The sequence below is a fragment of the Agelaius tricolor genome, unplaced genomic scaffold (genome assembly GCF_023055355.1).
Source record: "Agelaius tricolor isolate 1412-34295 unplaced genomic scaffold, bAgeTri1.0.p SCAF_10, whole genome shotgun sequence".
In the NCBI taxonomy this organism is placed as follows: domain Eukaryota; kingdom Metazoa; phylum Chordata; class Aves; order Passeriformes; family Icteridae; genus Agelaius; species Agelaius tricolor.
The window spans coordinates 8815136-8831838 of NW_027269270.1; the positions used below are offsets into that span (position 1 = coordinate 8815136).

Sequence of the window (16703 nt, forward strand, 5' to 3'; positions counted from 1 at the left end):
CCAGTGCTACAGCTGTACCTGCAACTGCATCCCAACTTTGGACAGCAAGGAGAAGAGTGGGACAGGGATTTGCTGGACCTCAGTGACCGGGTGCTGGTGCTTACTACACTACCAAAAATCACACTGCTGTCCCTCACAAAGTCATGATACTGCTATTACACAGAGCGTAGAAAAACCTCTCTGTCTCTCTTCTTTTTTGCTTTCTCTCTCCCTACTTTCCTGTACTGATACACACTCGGAACTGTGTAGCATATGAAGTTCTTGCAAAATAAAGTTTTAATACAGAGCTACAGAAAGCTAAGGGGAAAAAAAATCTCATGTTTGTATGATTACAAAAGTGTTCCTTAACCTTGTTACTGAAACCACTTTGGATTATAAGGCATAATTTTTTTTTTAAAGGGTAATCCACATTTCACCATAAATGCTGAATTTTTTTGTCTCATACCACTCAAAAGAGATTATAGAAGCTCTCTGGCTAAAATTATTACATTTCTTTCCTACTCACCTTTATGAAGTGACATACTACCCTTTTGGCCCCCTTCTAGAAAACTCACAAATCCATCAATACATTGGGATTTAGACAATTTGGCATTGATCTTTTAGTATCTAGGAATAACAATCAGCTTAACAGAAGCAGCTCTGCATTAGTAAACTTCATAATGAAAGTACTTCTGGATAAATAAATAAAAGAACATCTCTATTATGCAATTTCAAACTAATCCTTGTGATAAATTTATTAATTCAACCCTCCAAAGATCAGTGTAATATTAATTTGTTCCTTGCACTAAATAATTATTAGGGTTTAATCTAAGCTGGTTAAACAGACGTTCAGCAACATTCAAACAGCCTTGGCACCAACACTGACACAGGGTGGTACAAAATAGTAAATGTACTATAAAAGATTTTAAACTTTCAGTGCCAGAATACAATTCTATAAGAAGCTACAAAAGACAAATCTTCAATAAATACCAATTTCTACTAAATTCTGCCATAATGTTAATATTCAGTTCTCAGATTACGATGTCACTTGATACTGTTTGACACTCTGTTGTTTCCAAAAGACAACCTCCTGTGTTTTCAAGGCAGGAGGGCAGAGTTGTTCAGGATTCCACCACAAGTCCCAAGGAGGGAGGGACATCCTAATTGTGCAGCAGAATGGCAACCCCTCAGGTTGTGTGACACCAATGGAGCCAGGACAGGACCCACATTTCCCTTTGCATCAGGAAAATGCCCCACATCCAGTAAACTGTTCTATACATCACGCCCAAGAGAAACCAGACATGAAATCCTTCACCTGTGTGCTCCAGTCTACACTGCAGCATCTCTTGCCTAGCTGGAAATCATTTTACATGCAGCAAGTCACTTTTTTGCTGAGCTAAAGCACACTTTTGGAATCAACAGGTCTTTCCTCTGGGAACAAAAGAAAAGTTGTATGTTTGATCCAAGAAGCAGATCCCACTTTTATAAATGCACATAAAATGTATTTCCCTTGGAACAGATTTATCTCATTCTGCATAGGATTTTATTTTATGGGTGGGCCTGGGTTTTGTTGATTTGGGTTTCTTCGTGGCAATTAGCTGAAAAACACCATAAGATGCATTGCTAGAATGACTGCTCGACAAATAGCACTTTGCATCTTATTGTAAAATATTCATACACTCAGCCCAAACAAATGTTGTCTGTAATAAAAATACTGCCATATATCTTCATTTGTACTAGAACAAATCCATTTTATTTGTTCATTCTGTGTTTTAGTGTCATAGGTCTCTTAGAAAAGATAATTTATAATTCCTTACGCAATTAGATATGAAATTAAGTTGTCTTACTCTGCAGAAGAATTTATAATGAAGAGACCAGGTTCAACCAGTTCCACGGAAAATATTTTGATAGCATCAAAAAAGAAAGCATAAAGATCTTTAGTGTTTTAACAAATTAACACATGCCTTTTGGGTAAATTACTGTACATGCTGTTAATCTTTTAATTAGGTTCTCAATTTCACATACACATTTTTATGGTAGGGAGGATTTTTAGTGATCAGAAAATGCAAATATATGGTGTTGCTCTGCTCTTTTAATAGATATATCAAAAAAATAAACAACCTCACCCCCTAAAAGAACCCTAGTAGGTGCAGTGCTTTATTTGAAAGCATTACAAAATATTAATAATACTCTATTAATAATCACTAACAAAATACCACTCTTCATTTCATTATTCAAACAAATACAGCTTTCAGATTGAGAAAAGTAAGACTCGTTCTCCATGGTTATGCCACAGAAAAGGAAACTTTTATGTTTGTAACGTGTGTAGCTTTTAGACACATCATCAACACTTAAATCTATGTAATTGATCTTATCTATATACATAGATATATAAATCCATGTATATAATCCATAAATAGTGATGTTTGAAGCACATTCTGCAGTAGCATTTCACGAAATGCCAATTTTCTCATGCTGACTGCCACATAATACTGCCTAAGCATCTCCTTCCAGGATCTTGAAAAAATACCGTATTATCTATAGCTCATTATTTGATAGAATTTTTTCTTCAAGCATTTGGTCCATCCTCAGTTTCAACACAAGATAAACACACTTTTCCCCCACAGATTATTTCATAGATTCTATAGCTGGTATCAAAGAAAAACATATTCAGAAAGGCAGACAAATTGCCATCAGTTAACGATCCCTATGCCAAAGGACATTTTTAGCATGGTGTTGTCTCTGTAAAAGTAGGAATTATCTACTAGCTACACCACATAATGATTTTTGTTAGAAAAAGGAAAAAGGCCAAAATGTGGCTAAGCAGTAAATATATTATAAAAACAAAGTATGAAAGCAATTTAGCTGCGAACCCTGACTGGCACATGCATCCTCCTCCTAGCTTGTTTGAATTTAACTCTTTGTAACTTGGAAACAGCCAGATGAAGACAAAGGTGCTATACATACAAAACAGTATGGGAAGTAAAAACAGAACAAAATACAGACCCCAGATCCCAGGGTTATTCTAGCTTTATTGACAGTTACTTCATTCTAGAAGAATTATTTTTCATTTGGAATAAGGTCGAAAGTAAAATTGCCCATAAATACACAGTGAAAAATGCCCCAACCTCATCTTATCCAACCTCATGCAATGCCTTTTTTTTTAATCACACCTGTATAAACATATATTATTTTAAATTGTCTGGATAAATCAAAGGTATTTACTGGCCAAAAGATAGAGTATGAGCAATCCTCCATAAGCCCTCCACCAGTAAAGGAAGAGACATGTAGCCTGAACAATCAGGTAGCTCAGTGGATGGGAGGAGGGTACACACACCCACTTCTCCCAGACATAGCTTGAATTTGAACCTTCACCAGTGCTCTCTGAGTGGGTTTCCAGTGAGTCGGATAGTAGGTAAAAGGAGGTCACTAATAGCATTGTCTTCTGCTCATCCTTTCCCATTCCATTCCATTAAATGCAGCCATTTAATCTGTTGCAGACCCCTGATGACAAACAATGCAGGAGGGCAGATTGCCCTTGTAAAATTCAACCGGTATGAAAGGACCCAAATGTCAAACACAGCTGCTGATTGACAGCTTCATTTATATTCCAGCAAGGACCAGGAGGATTAAAGCCAGGTCCTTTCCACAATGCTCATGTACAGCAGTGAGAAACTGTCTGAACAGACCCTTTGCTGTCACTGCCAGGAGGATCTCTCCTGAAGAGACAGAAGACACTGAACAAGGGGTCAGTGTGCTGGCCTCTCTTTTGCCATTTTAAACCATCTGTTTAGCCTCCTCAGATTTTCTACACCTACTTTGTTGGGTTTTCAGTTTAAAACCAAAATGGCTTTCATACTTGGTTTGTCTACATGGTTAAAGGGGACTGAGAAGTATTGCTTTACACCACAAGCTTCCCTGGAGCCAAGAAGCTTTGCTCTCCACATGCTCAAACCAATTTTCCCAAACACGAGCAGCAAGATTCAGAACGGGGCACTGATGATAAACGTGTCAGATCAGAGACCAGCCAGCAGAAAGAGCTCTGCTTGCTCTGCAGCAGCACAGTCATCACAAATGCTGCACAGGGAACCTACACCCAAGGCAAACGAGGGACTCTGAAAGGTGGGATTTACTTCTAAATAAGCAGAAGCTGATCTGGGGGATGTGCCCTACCTCTGTTAGGTTAAAGAAAGAAGCAGCTGGGGGTGGGCTTGGTTTTGTGTGCCTGTGGGGAAGGCAGATGGGGCAGGGCAATCTGCAGCTGGAACAAAAAAACAAGTTCTTCACGCCACTGGGTTAAAATGCTGCTTTCCTTATCTAGAGGAGGGAATGGAAAAAAAAAATTCAGCAGATAAGAATATTCTTAAAAATCTAAAAAAGGAGAAAAAACAAGGAAGGAAGGGGAAAAAAAGAGCTACTCTAACATGTTAACCAGCACCAAGCTTTGCTCATCCTACTGAGTGTTTAAATATTTAGCTTGTTAGCTAGCAGGCTGTTAACTGCACCTCATTTTCCTTCTCGGGACAGGGGAAGACCTAGCCTAACCTAATTTATTCCCACTTTTAAATAGAGCACTGCTTCATATCAGATTCATGAAGAAGAAAAAAAAATGAGATCACAAAATTTTATTTTTAATTAAAACTAACAAAGACCATTTCTCAGTTTTACTCAAAACCAGTAGTGTTTCTTGGACTGTAAGAGGATGGGTTTAGCTGAGAGGTTGGGAAAGGAAACAGGAAAAACCTAAATTTATTATATACTGGTCTAAGTTTTTAATCAAGTACACACAGACCTTTCAGAATGAACTTGATTTTCTTTTCACCCCAAACTACTGTAATGGTTGCTGTGACACAAAAAAGCCTGTGGCTCCATTTCCCCAGCATCTCTTCACTGGTTTATAACACTGACAGAGTACAGGCAAATCTTTCCCTGAAGAGTACAAAGCTTCAATAAACCTCTGTCCTGCAGTGTCACCTTTTTGCACACAGCCTGCAACAAAAAGTGAATGGAAAGCATTAAAGAACGTGGCCCTTACTGAACTAAAGCACTGATTCAGTGTTCAGCCTGAGCAATATTGCTCAGAAACAAAGGAGACAAGAACAAAAGGTTTAATGATTTCTTCCCAGAGCGTAGCCCGAGTTTGATCCATTGTCACCATGGAACAAACAAATTACACACACACCACTGCAACAGGTTCACTGGAACTGGCAGAGCTGCCACCAAAACGTGATGTGCTCCAAAGCACTCAACACCCAAGTCCCTTTGCAGGTATGTGGGATCTCACAGAGACAGGGATGAAAGGGAGTCTCACTGGAACAACCAAAGCCCATTGTGTCCCCTCTGCTCCCTCCTTTCCCCCTGCCCCCTCTCCTGCTTACGAGCCTGCTGTGCTCAGTCACAGACCGCAAATGAGACGGAAAGCAGCATCAGAAGTGCTGAGCTGTTCAGGACTACCTTTACTTACCCTCCTTTAAGCTGTTCAAACACTAATAAATTACCCATTTACTTATACTACCCAGATGTTTGCCATCTAGAAAAATAGATTATTATTTGTAGAAGGTTTTGTTACATCACAAGAATCCTGTAAATAATATATTGGGATCAGAATGTCAATACCACATGCTAACTTTTGTATGCCAGTTTGAGGAGGGGTGGCAGGGAAGAAAAGGAAAGACAGACACTTCCTGACCACTAGTCAGAAGTTAAGAACTTTCAAAAAGAGCTTATCAAAAACTCAAGTATTCACTGGAGATTATGCTGTTGGGGTAATGATGTTTTTTAAAATAACAGCACAAATGGAGAATAAGGATGACAAGTAATCTGAGATTAATTCATTAATTTAATTCTGAGTTTTTGCTTCCACATATATACTTTTATATAAATATATATTTGAATGCATGTATATATATAAAATGTGTGTATACTAAATTATCAATACATCATATAAGTGTTTATATATATACACCAAAGTAAAACTTAAAATATATTCCATTTACGTATCTATAAATATGACATTCTAACATTTCTTTATATGTCATGTTTTCCATAAAAAATGCCACACTAATTTTAGCAAAGCCTACAAATACAAGGAGCCTCAATCTTTGTTGCTTCTTTTATTTTTTATATAAGATTTCTTAAGAGTTCTGAGGAACTCTCAAAGAGAATTGTAGGGCTTTAATTGAAATGGCATGAGATGCTGAATCGTTAACAACAGTGTCTTTCAACCCCTGTGTCCATTATGCACAGAAATGCCTATCAAAACCCACAAAGAACGAAGAGTTTTTCAATATTCTCATTAAAATGTGACTTTGTCTCGTAGTTCCAGCTAATTGAATTTCACTTACAGTTGTCATGAAGTTTTGTAGGGTAGACAAAACAGTGATTTGCTGGTAAATGATGTATATAGGGAGAGAAATAAATATTTGAGAAGTTCTTAGCCCTCTTTTTTCAAACATCAGGGAGAAAGACAAAGAATACAACTCAAGCAATGAACAGTTCAAGAAGGAGCAGCTTTTACAAAGAAAACTTTGATCTGGATGGCTGAGTATCACTGCAAGAAATCCAGTCTGCTTAGCAATCTCAGACAAGTTGTCATGGAATTGCACAGCAGTTTACTGCAAGATGTCAGTACGAGCTGCACCCCTCAAACATACTACTGCTAAATTATTTGATTTGGGCCTTTTATAATGCCACTGCAAAACTGGAGAGAAGAAAGAATTATCCATTATAAATATCCCCAGTAGAGGCAAGGGGGACAAAGGGGATTACTAAAGGTAAGGAGCTGTTAATTAGAGATGGCGTAAAACGAACTGATGGAAGAGGAGTGAAAAGGGTCAGGTGGGTTTCCTTCATTTCTTTTGGGGTGTTTTGTTTTAAATCTTGGTTTAGCAGGGTGAGAATAGTCCGTGTCAAAAGAGTTTGAGCTCAGAGAAATACAGCAGCTTTCCACAGACTGACAACTCTGTTAGGTGAGACCAATACACTGACTCTATTAAAATGAAAAAGTAAAAAGTGGCAGTAAGGCATGACAGTTAGGAAGTGACCCAATATTTAACTGGTTGATCACTGTATCATCTTGTTATTTAAGATATTGTATCACCAATGTCTCTCCTATTTATTAAACTCTTCTCATTTGAAAATCTTTGATCACATAAATAGGGAGCCATGACTCAGACATGAGTGACAGTGGGCTGAGGGGTCAGAACATCTCAGATTATAGCAGCCTTGTAATTTATTGCAAATTACTCACATAAGAAACCTGAACTCAGGTTTCCTCTCATTTTTTCCTGTACTGCTGCCTTGCACTTGTGTAGAATATAGCATATCTGGTCTTCCCAACTATAGCAAACTTGGCTGTATTCATCAAGCACAGTTCAGCAGGGTTTCACCACACTTTTACTGTACCTTTCTTGATACAGAAATATAAAACCAGCTTGTGCGTGTGTGTTGAATACAGTCCCCAGCTGGTATGTTCTCCCTTTACCTGACATTCAGTTGGAAGCTATTGTGGTTCTGGAGACAGCACAGATGGGAATATTTCACAGGATCTTTCCCTACTAATCATCTGCTCAGGTCCTTCCAATTGCCTCAGAGCCCTACCCTCTTGTACCAGCTTAGGCAAATCCATTCTCTCATCGGTATTTACACCCTTCAAATATTTGTACACATGGTTATAATCCCATAAGAGGCAAGATGGTCATGCTGCTCTCACAAAGGCTAGACTGAGTGAAGGAGCACAGCACTCTGGCTGCCACATTCTTACACACAGCAGCCTGGGGCTTGGAATGATTGGCTGAACAACACCGTGTCACACAGATCTGGTCTGTGCTTTGAGGTAATACTAAAAAGCAGGCCACAAGTGCAAGGGGCTTCCAATTAACAGCAGTGAGCAGGGCTGAGCACACACATTTAAACCCTTGAAGGAAACGAACACACTTGCAGCCTGGGTTATTTCCTGCCCCAGCTATGTGCACTATCAATCCAGAGGAGAGTTCTTAACATATCTGTGCCTTGGTTTCCTTCCTACACAGTCAGGAGAGCCACCTTTCTCTCCTACTGCAGCTGACTGCAAAGACAGCTCCCTCAGTGCTCCAGAACACAGTTCTCTGTAGAAGCACCGAAGCCAAGCTGACCTTGTGGCTGAAAGCAATATCAGAGCTTCACAGTCAGGCAGCTGGAGTAGGACTGGAGTAGGTCCTCAGGTACCTCTGGATGTTAGCTACTCTGGCCAGGCACTGACTGGCCCAAAAGAATTCTCCTCTTTTGCACTCCAGTGATGCAAGGCTGACAAGGCTGAGATGTCTATCTCTGCTCACTAAGCCACAGTCCCCAGAGAGCATCACTCACCTCCTGAGTCCAGCTATTGCAATTCCACATGGCACAACAAGATACTTAAAATCTTTTTCCTGTCTTGTTCTTGTGCTACACCTTCTCCACCAACCACTGCTAGCCTCTCCTTCCAGCCTTTCACTCCAACCACCCACACACAGCTCTATGCAAGCACAAATCTTCCTCCCTCTCCAGTGTATAGACAGCATTAGAAGAAACTGGGCACAAGAGAGGTCTCTGAGGCATAAATGCAAGGCACTGCCTCTTGCAATGGCTCTGCTCAAGGTAATGCATTGCTTAAGAACCAGAGCTTGACAATCTCTACAGCGACAGGGATGGGAAGGATCTCTTGCTCTGTAATAACTTCTCTCTGCTATTTTCTCATTCCTCTTCCTCTTCAACTTGACATCTGAGCACCATTTCACTCTTCTGTGCACCCCTTTCCTTGCCATGGGCACACACAGCAACTAACCCAAGCAACCATCCTGCCACTGCCTGGCTAAAGCTGCCCACAGAGAACAGCCAGGGCAGGCACTCCACACTGCCCTGCCAACACACGCAGCTCCAGTACCTGAGAAGAGAAGGCAAACTCCATCTCAATGGCCCATTCAGCTCTGCTAACTTCTGCAGACAATGCTCATCAGTTCCATGTATACACTCAGAACAGCTAACAAGGAACTGGTCAAAAGGAAAAACGTGAATCCACAGGAAATCACACTATTTTCTTTTTCCCACAGATTCTAAGAAAGTAGATACTAAAAGCATCAAACTAACACTGTTCTTCCACCCCACAGAGGAGGGAATCAGCTTTCACAGCAGGTCTCAAAGCCACAGGAGAGCAGGCAGGGTATACCAGATTGCAGCTACTTTCATACTTTGGCCCCAGCACTCAGCACTGCATAATCTATGTACCTCCTACCAGCTCCCTTCTCTTGCATAGCCCCGTTAGAATACCTCACTCACAAGAAAAAGATTTCATCAGGGCACGTAAACTTTATTAAACTACACATAGAACAGGTGTCCCTTTAAAGCACGACTCCCTCTCTAAAAAGCACATGTAGCAGGTTCCCTATTGTCAGGTGTAGACTCAAGTGATGAAAGAAAAATACATAAATGTTTATTAAACCTTTGTTGCCATTTACACCACCAACTTTCACACCCCAGTGCCAAGCTGTTAACGAATTCCCATGCTGTTCCAGAAGACATTTCACAGCTCCTGTCAGAAAAGGGAAGTTTCACGAGGGCAGCACTCACTGGAAAAGTCTCTTCTCCCACCACCATCAACAGAAAAATCACAACCAGCTGTTTGTGGAATAAATGTGTTCTGCCCAAACTGTGTGGGAATAAAGAGCTTCTTCCAGGGAGGCATGGGACCACCTTCATGTATACCACCTGATCTATTTTTGTCCCAACACTGTTTGTGCTAAGACTTATCAATTTACCAAGCAGCCAGGAATAAAAATGATCCATAATAAGCCAAGTGACCACAAGCCAGTACATGAGGCTCAGGCCAGGTGACCACTGTGGGTGTGTTACAGCTCAAATATTCAGACACAGCATCACTCCTAGGGAGCTCTGCAGCTCCAGGCTGCAGCCCAAAAGCAGGGCCCCTCGGGGAGGCACATACCACCTACCACTCTGTGCCATGTTTCCTTTCTGCCAGCCAGGCTCTGCTGCGCTGCTGTACAGCTGGGAAGGGCGAGGCAGGGGCCTGCACACAAGGCACGCACCAACTCCAGCCAGAGCAGCTCTGCAGGGCTGCCATGGGGAACTGCAGCAAAGGTGGAGTGAAATCCTACAGCAATTCTCTCCTCTGACACAGCTCTTCTTTCCCCTCCAACCAGCTCTTCAATCTGCCACAGAAGACCCTGTTCTAAAAAGAACAGGCAAAGGCAAGATGCTTCTTGCAGGATGAAGTGAAATTGCCATTCTCCTCAGTGTCATGGGGCCGAAATAAAGCACTTTCACAACTCAAAAGGTGACAATTGTTACATACTAAGTTACAGCTTAGACAGCTTTTACAATACCAAAGCTTTGACAAACTCATTTACTTTGTCCCTGGAGGACATGGGGACACCTACGCATGTCACTGTTTTGCAGAGCATGATGCTCAGAGCATTTTGAAAAAAATGCACCCGAGGACCTTCAACCTCTCTTGCAGATCCTGTAATTCAGTTGATCATAAAAAAGAACTAAGTAACCGTTTATTACTATGTTTTGCTAATGGAAATCAATTCCAAGAACTAGAACAGAAGCAACTTGTCCTACAACCAAAATGAATGAAGTAAATAGCTTTATTTTTCCTACCTTTTTAATATCAGAAAGTTGTGTTCCCAAATAAATTGTTATAATAGCAATTTAGTAGCACGCTTCTGTCAACTCTAGTTAACAAATTAGGGCCCTACATTCTATAAATTTTTACATTAAACAAAACAATCTCAGAAATCTATTGGCTGTCGCCATCTGTACCTCACCCCTCAGCTTACAGACAGTTCGCACAGAGGCAAGATACTGCAGAACATGCTGCATACTTCAGCTTCATTCCTTAAGATCAGCATGGCCTGCAGTATTTGTTGAAGATGTCTAAAAGATATTGATGGACTGGCCCTTCAGTGGGAAGGTAAATAACCTGACCAAGAGATTTGTTAGCTGATGGATGTTTAAGGTATTTTCTGTCATTCTCAATATAGTACCATGAGATGTTAGAGGAATGTAATAGCTGCCTTAAAGATGAAAATACCTTAGTATTTTCTTTTAGACTAATGGCAATAATTAGAGATTCAACTTCTATTTTCTAGTGGAGTTACTGGAGCAGCACATCAAGCGACAGATCAGTATCTGAACCTGCTCACTATTAAAGCTCAAAAACGCAGTGGCCATTTCCTCCCTGCACAGTGACTAATTTCCTTCACGAGTCAATCTGTCTCCTTCCCTCTATTCCCACAACAGAGCAATGCCACAAAAGCAAGGTTCCCCCAAGTGAGATGCTCAGCCTGTGTGGGTCACTGCACTGGATGACATGCCCCCTTGGAGCAGGTTTTCTGCAAAGCCCGTTCCCCTTCGCAAGTGCCAAGAATCAAATCTTGGCCACCTAATGCAGCATGTTCCACATGTTAGCTCGCAACACGATGAGCAACTGTGTTAACTGAGATGGATAGTGCTGTCAAACAGAAAGCTGGCTCACCAGGATGGAAACAGTGGGATATGCTGACCTTCTACATTCAGGAAAAAAGAGTCCCTAAGATGACACAAAGCATTTTGCATTGAAAACAAAACAACTACCTTCTTGCAGGGCTTTTACTACCGTATTGTGTAAATAAACTCATGTACATAAACTCTGCCTATATGAAGAATCTGAGCCTCTCTCACAGAGCAGAGTCTGACAGAGGAAATGAATCATTATCACCCTGCTTGGACAGAAGTTTGCACAAGCAGCCCATGTGATTAACCACTGCCTGGAACTCCTGGATTCAACACCACCATTGCTCCTTCTGTTCCCATGTTCAAATGCCTAACTATACAAAGTAACTCAAATCACCAGACAGAATTCAAATCCTCAGGCAAATTGCTTTTAAACTACTCTAAATGTGCACAGGTTTTATTGGTGATATGGAGAGAAAACAAACTTACAGGCTTCTCATCCAAAAGAATAAGCACTGAAATAACTTGTTTTAGTATTAAAAATTCTCTTGAAATTTGAAGTTCATTCTGGGAAGATTTTTCCCAACCCACCACCTCCTGCCCATCTCCCTCAACATTATGATTTTAGGTTTGGGTTTTTTTAAGCTTATATTTTGGGCAGAGAGAGGAAAGCTTTGTTTATTTTAAGATTTTGCTGCTAACAGAGAATAACTAGAGTGGAAGGGACTACAGTGCTTTGCAAAAGGTTTTGCAGCAATATAGTAGGTAAGTGAAAACAAAAATCAGCCTGCATATTTAGTCCTACAACTATTTGCCATAAAGACAGCATGCATATATACGAAACCATTATCTACAATGCATAATTTAAAAAAATTAAAGACTACAATATGCCATTCAAAACTGCCCTGATACAAAGAGGAATACTGGATACCATCCGGCTGTACACCTAAAGGTTCTATCTTCTGTGCTGACTTCCTCGAAGCAGCAACCTGCCTTGTGGTGCAGAACAAGTGTGTCATGAATATCCTGACTGATCATTATCAACAGATTTCACACATCAGCAAGATCTAGCTAATGCTTTCTAGACAGGCTAAAAATGTCAGGCTTGTTATTCACCTAGTTTAGGATTAAGCAATTAACACAACTGATATAAACACTTCCAAGATTTGCTACCAATTTTCTTACTTTTTCCTTACATCAAACAACCCCAGGTGCTGTCTTCTGCAGTGCAGAGAAGTGGGGAAAAACTATTGAATACCTTGTGCCTGAGCTGCAGAACTGTGGGAATACCCCAGAGCCAGGAGCGCTGTCTCCACCAGCTGGCTAAAGAGCACATCTTTGCGAACCAGAACGAACTCAGCATGCTCTTCTCGATTATCGTATTCAAGAGAGGCGTCTGACTGCTCCACCACACAAAAGACTGGAATCATCAAACCTACATGGAAAAAAAACACCAAAAAAAAAACCAACAAAGCATCAATAAGAGGAACATGAACTGTGTCATACATGTCTAATTAAACTTGTAAATTAACACACCTCCTAGAAAACTCATCGTAAGTGAAAATCTGCCTTTCTTGTTTGTGGGATAACTTTTGTTTGCTTTCCAAGGAAAATACTAAAGTCTCATCACTTGACTCATTTAAAAACCACACTAAAACCTCTAGAGAATACAGTTCAGGAACAGAATCATAGCCAGCACAAAGATGAAAAAGACTTCCTAATAAGACTTTTTCAACATTGCAGAAGTCTTCTACAGTTCCATGAATGCACCTATTTCTTTCAAGTCATTTCTCCACATTCAACCATATAAAAGCCTGACCCACAAATGTCATTTCTCCTTCTCTCTACACAGTGAATGTATGGAGAAGTCAGCAGAGGCTGGTCCCCTTGGGGGACCCTGGGATATTTGTGCATTTTCAGACCATGGCACATGGTACATTCTCACTGTACAAGGAAAATACTTTTGAACTGATTTTGTTGAAAATTATAATCTTGTGTTGGCATCTGATGGTCACTCAGACCCAGAGAGACCCACGGCTGCCTTTCCACTGCATCCATGAGGAGTGTGAGAACAACTGTTTTGGAAAAAGAATCAAGGATGAGGAGGAACCACAGAAGTGAAAAACTCAGGGGGTGGTCTGGATTCAATTTTGTTGTGTTTTATTGCAAATCTACTTTTGTGGTTACAGGATCAAGTTATCTATGGCATTAGATAAATTGTGAGGCATGAACTTTAAGGGATTCAATACTGCAGGCAGTAGAGAAACGTGCCAATCTGCAGGGAACAGCCCCACAGCACATTCCCAAAAGGAAGAGGGAACAGACTGAAAACCTTCAGCACTGCACAGCCATTTCCACCACCTGCTACAGGCCAGTCTACCTCCAGTCACAGACATTTTTTAACTGGTTACATATCACTTGTTAGTCCCTAGGTAAACTAGAACATATCGGCGCAGAGAACAATCTCAGCCTGAAGCAGTTTTCCAAATGTGCCATCTAAGGCTCAATGTTACCAGCAAGTTCACTCTAAATCCTGCTCTTCAGAATGAAATATAATCATTTCCAGCAGACAATAACTTCAAGAAATATCTGAGTGTATTTGTGAATTTCGGACATAAATCACTGTATTCCTGGACCAGACACTTCTTTAAGGGAAAAAGAAGAAAGAGCCACATTTCAGTTTTCCTTCATGAAGTCTATTAAATATTTTTGAGCTATGGCCAGTAGCTTCAAAACCTAATATCTACAAACCAATACCTATGTATCCCTTCAGAGGAGTCACCCTGTCCTGGAATAAATACAGTCATATTAGTATCTGCTAAGGAACTTAAATACTCCTTATCTTGAATTTTGAGAAACTAGATCTACTTTAAAAAATATTTTAGATACATAATTCTCTGTTAGTGACTTATCTAGCACAGAGTGGCTCTCAATTTGGCATCCTAACTGCAGAAGCTACACACTACAATATCCACTTGACGTGTTTCAGTTCTTTGTTTTAAAACACATCTCAAAGTAACATGAAAGAAGGTTACAGCATCAGATTGATACTGCTCCCTCTTCACTGCTTGATTCTGGGTTAAATTGATGCATTTTGCAAGTTCAAGTAGCCAAATTCTAACACATAGTGCTAAAAAAAAAACTCAGTGAAAAAAAAAATCTCTAGGTGCTTTCCTGAAGAGACGGCACATGGGTAATCATGTTCCTCTGAAATAAGTGACAAAATTTCTTTTCCTATCAAAGGTTAAAATTTGAATTCTATTTGTCCATACACCATTTAACTAGTTAAAACAAAAATAAGTCTCTTTAAGTGACAAACTTCCAGTCCTGTCGAACATACAGGCTGTCACAGCACTTTTGATGGGGCTATTAATGTCTTAGCAAAAGATTAAGATAATTGGCCAAATGCTGAGGCTGTAATATCAGTTGTGTAAATTACATTTTGGCAAGACAGAAAAGGTGGTGAAGCAAACTGATGAGAGGAATGTCACGCTGTCTTTTATGCTCCTGCTGGAAGCTTTCCTTGTCATACAACAGTCTCTCCTTTTCAGCACAGGAGTAGCACCTATTCTCTGCACTCATCCTTTACTGTCTGAGTACAAACAGGATCTCAAAGGCTAGAATGGATGCCATACATTATATCACTTTATGGATAGCACAGAGGACCCCACACAACTCCTGACCATGATGACTTTTCTGCCCCTTCCTGCTGCCCATGCCTGCAGGAACCCTGCTAAAGAAACAGCTTTTGGCAAAACATCTCTGAACTCAGTGACCCAGAGTAACTGATGATAAACTGCTATTAGTACCTTCAAAACAGAGAGCAAAGGGCAGGTTACCACATCTGTCTGATGTGATCTGACACTGACTTATTCTCATGCCTCTCACTATAGCACCTGGAATCTTAATACTGATTTTAAAAATAAAATAAAAAGCAACAGTAATCAAACTTATTTCCAAGCCAATCTCACTCCAAGGAAGTTTCAACTGCTTTGCTCTCTATTTCGCATGAGAGAGTTAAACTGTTGTATCTCCAACAAACTCACTACCTCAAACTTCTCTGTTTCTTAATGTTATCTGAAAATAAATATACTTTCAGTACTTTCAGTTGGAATCAAAGGAAAAACTTCTGCAGATGCCAACATGCTCTTTACATGCAGATATACACCATGGCTTGCTCCTACATGCATATATTACACCTCCAGTTCGCTACAGGGCCCTTAGAGAGCAATACAAGTTAGTCACTACTCACTGTCATTCCAGCTGAAGAACTTGGAGCAGTACTCAGAGAGCTGGAGACCAAGCATCCATAACAGTCTCACATGCGGTGCTACTGCAGCGCAAGCCAGCCTTACTCATAAATCCTGGAGCTCCTGAGCTCTTTCCCTGAGGAGGGATCAGCCAGAATCGCTGTCACCCTCCCTCGCCTGTGCACACACACACTGAGCAGGCTGGGCCCCGGCACTGAACTGGCGCGCACCCGCTCCCCCAGCTCCAGAGAGGCTGCAGGCAGCGATGCCGCACAGCCCGTGCTACATGACACACCACACTGCTTTTCACACAGGGACAAAACAAGCAGTTTTCCGAGGGCTAAAAAGGAAAGAGTTTGTTTCCTTCAAGGACAAACACAATGCTAGTATGCACACAAAACATTACCAGCAGTCGCAAATCACACTACAGGCTTTTACTCCTGGATTTTGATTAACGTAGCTGAATCATGAACAGCTCTTTCATGCTTCCCACAGAGCTCTGACCCCATATAGATGGCATCAGCATAAAATGTCAGGGGAGCATAAACCAAGAGCTACAGAAAGGCTTTTATAAGGACATCCATACACAGCAAGAATTCCATCTAACCAACGAAAGAGAGCAGTGAAAAACTGTTCCCAACATTACCCAGAAGAAGAGAATGGTTAGCAGCAATCATTACCTCTCTATAACATACACATTTAAAGCAAATCAGAGATGAGATTTAAGCTCTGCTGCTGCTTTCATGGAAAAGCTTCAATGCACAGAGAGTCTCTGTAAACACACTTGCACTTTTTGCAAAGATTCTTCTAACGGCCAGAGAAATTAAGAAGAAATTAAATATGTATCAAAGAGACCAAATGCGCATTTTCTCCTCCTTGCCCATTTTAATCTACAGTTTTATTTCACTGGGGAGTAATCGATTCTTTAAAAATTAAGGAAACAGAAACAGATATTTCATTAGAGAAGTGAAAATCCGAGATAGTCTGCTGCATCCAGCATTCATA

The 16703-nt window shown here is 40.6% G+C and overlaps 1 protein-coding gene across 5 annotated transcripts in view; it reads right to left on the reverse strand.

The window, feature by feature from the left end:
* SATB2 (SATB homeobox 2) overlaps positions 1-16703 on the reverse strand; it is a 138292-nt gene that overhangs the window by 95562 nt on the left and 26027 nt on the right. For all 5 annotated transcript variants that reach the window (XM_071434586.1, XM_071434585.1, XM_071434589.1 and 2 more), the window contains one exon: positions 12707-12883. In XM_071434586.1, the coding sequence (XP_071290687.1) occupies positions 12707-12883 (177 nt within the window). The remainder of the gene's footprint in view (positions 1-12706; positions 12884-16703) is intronic.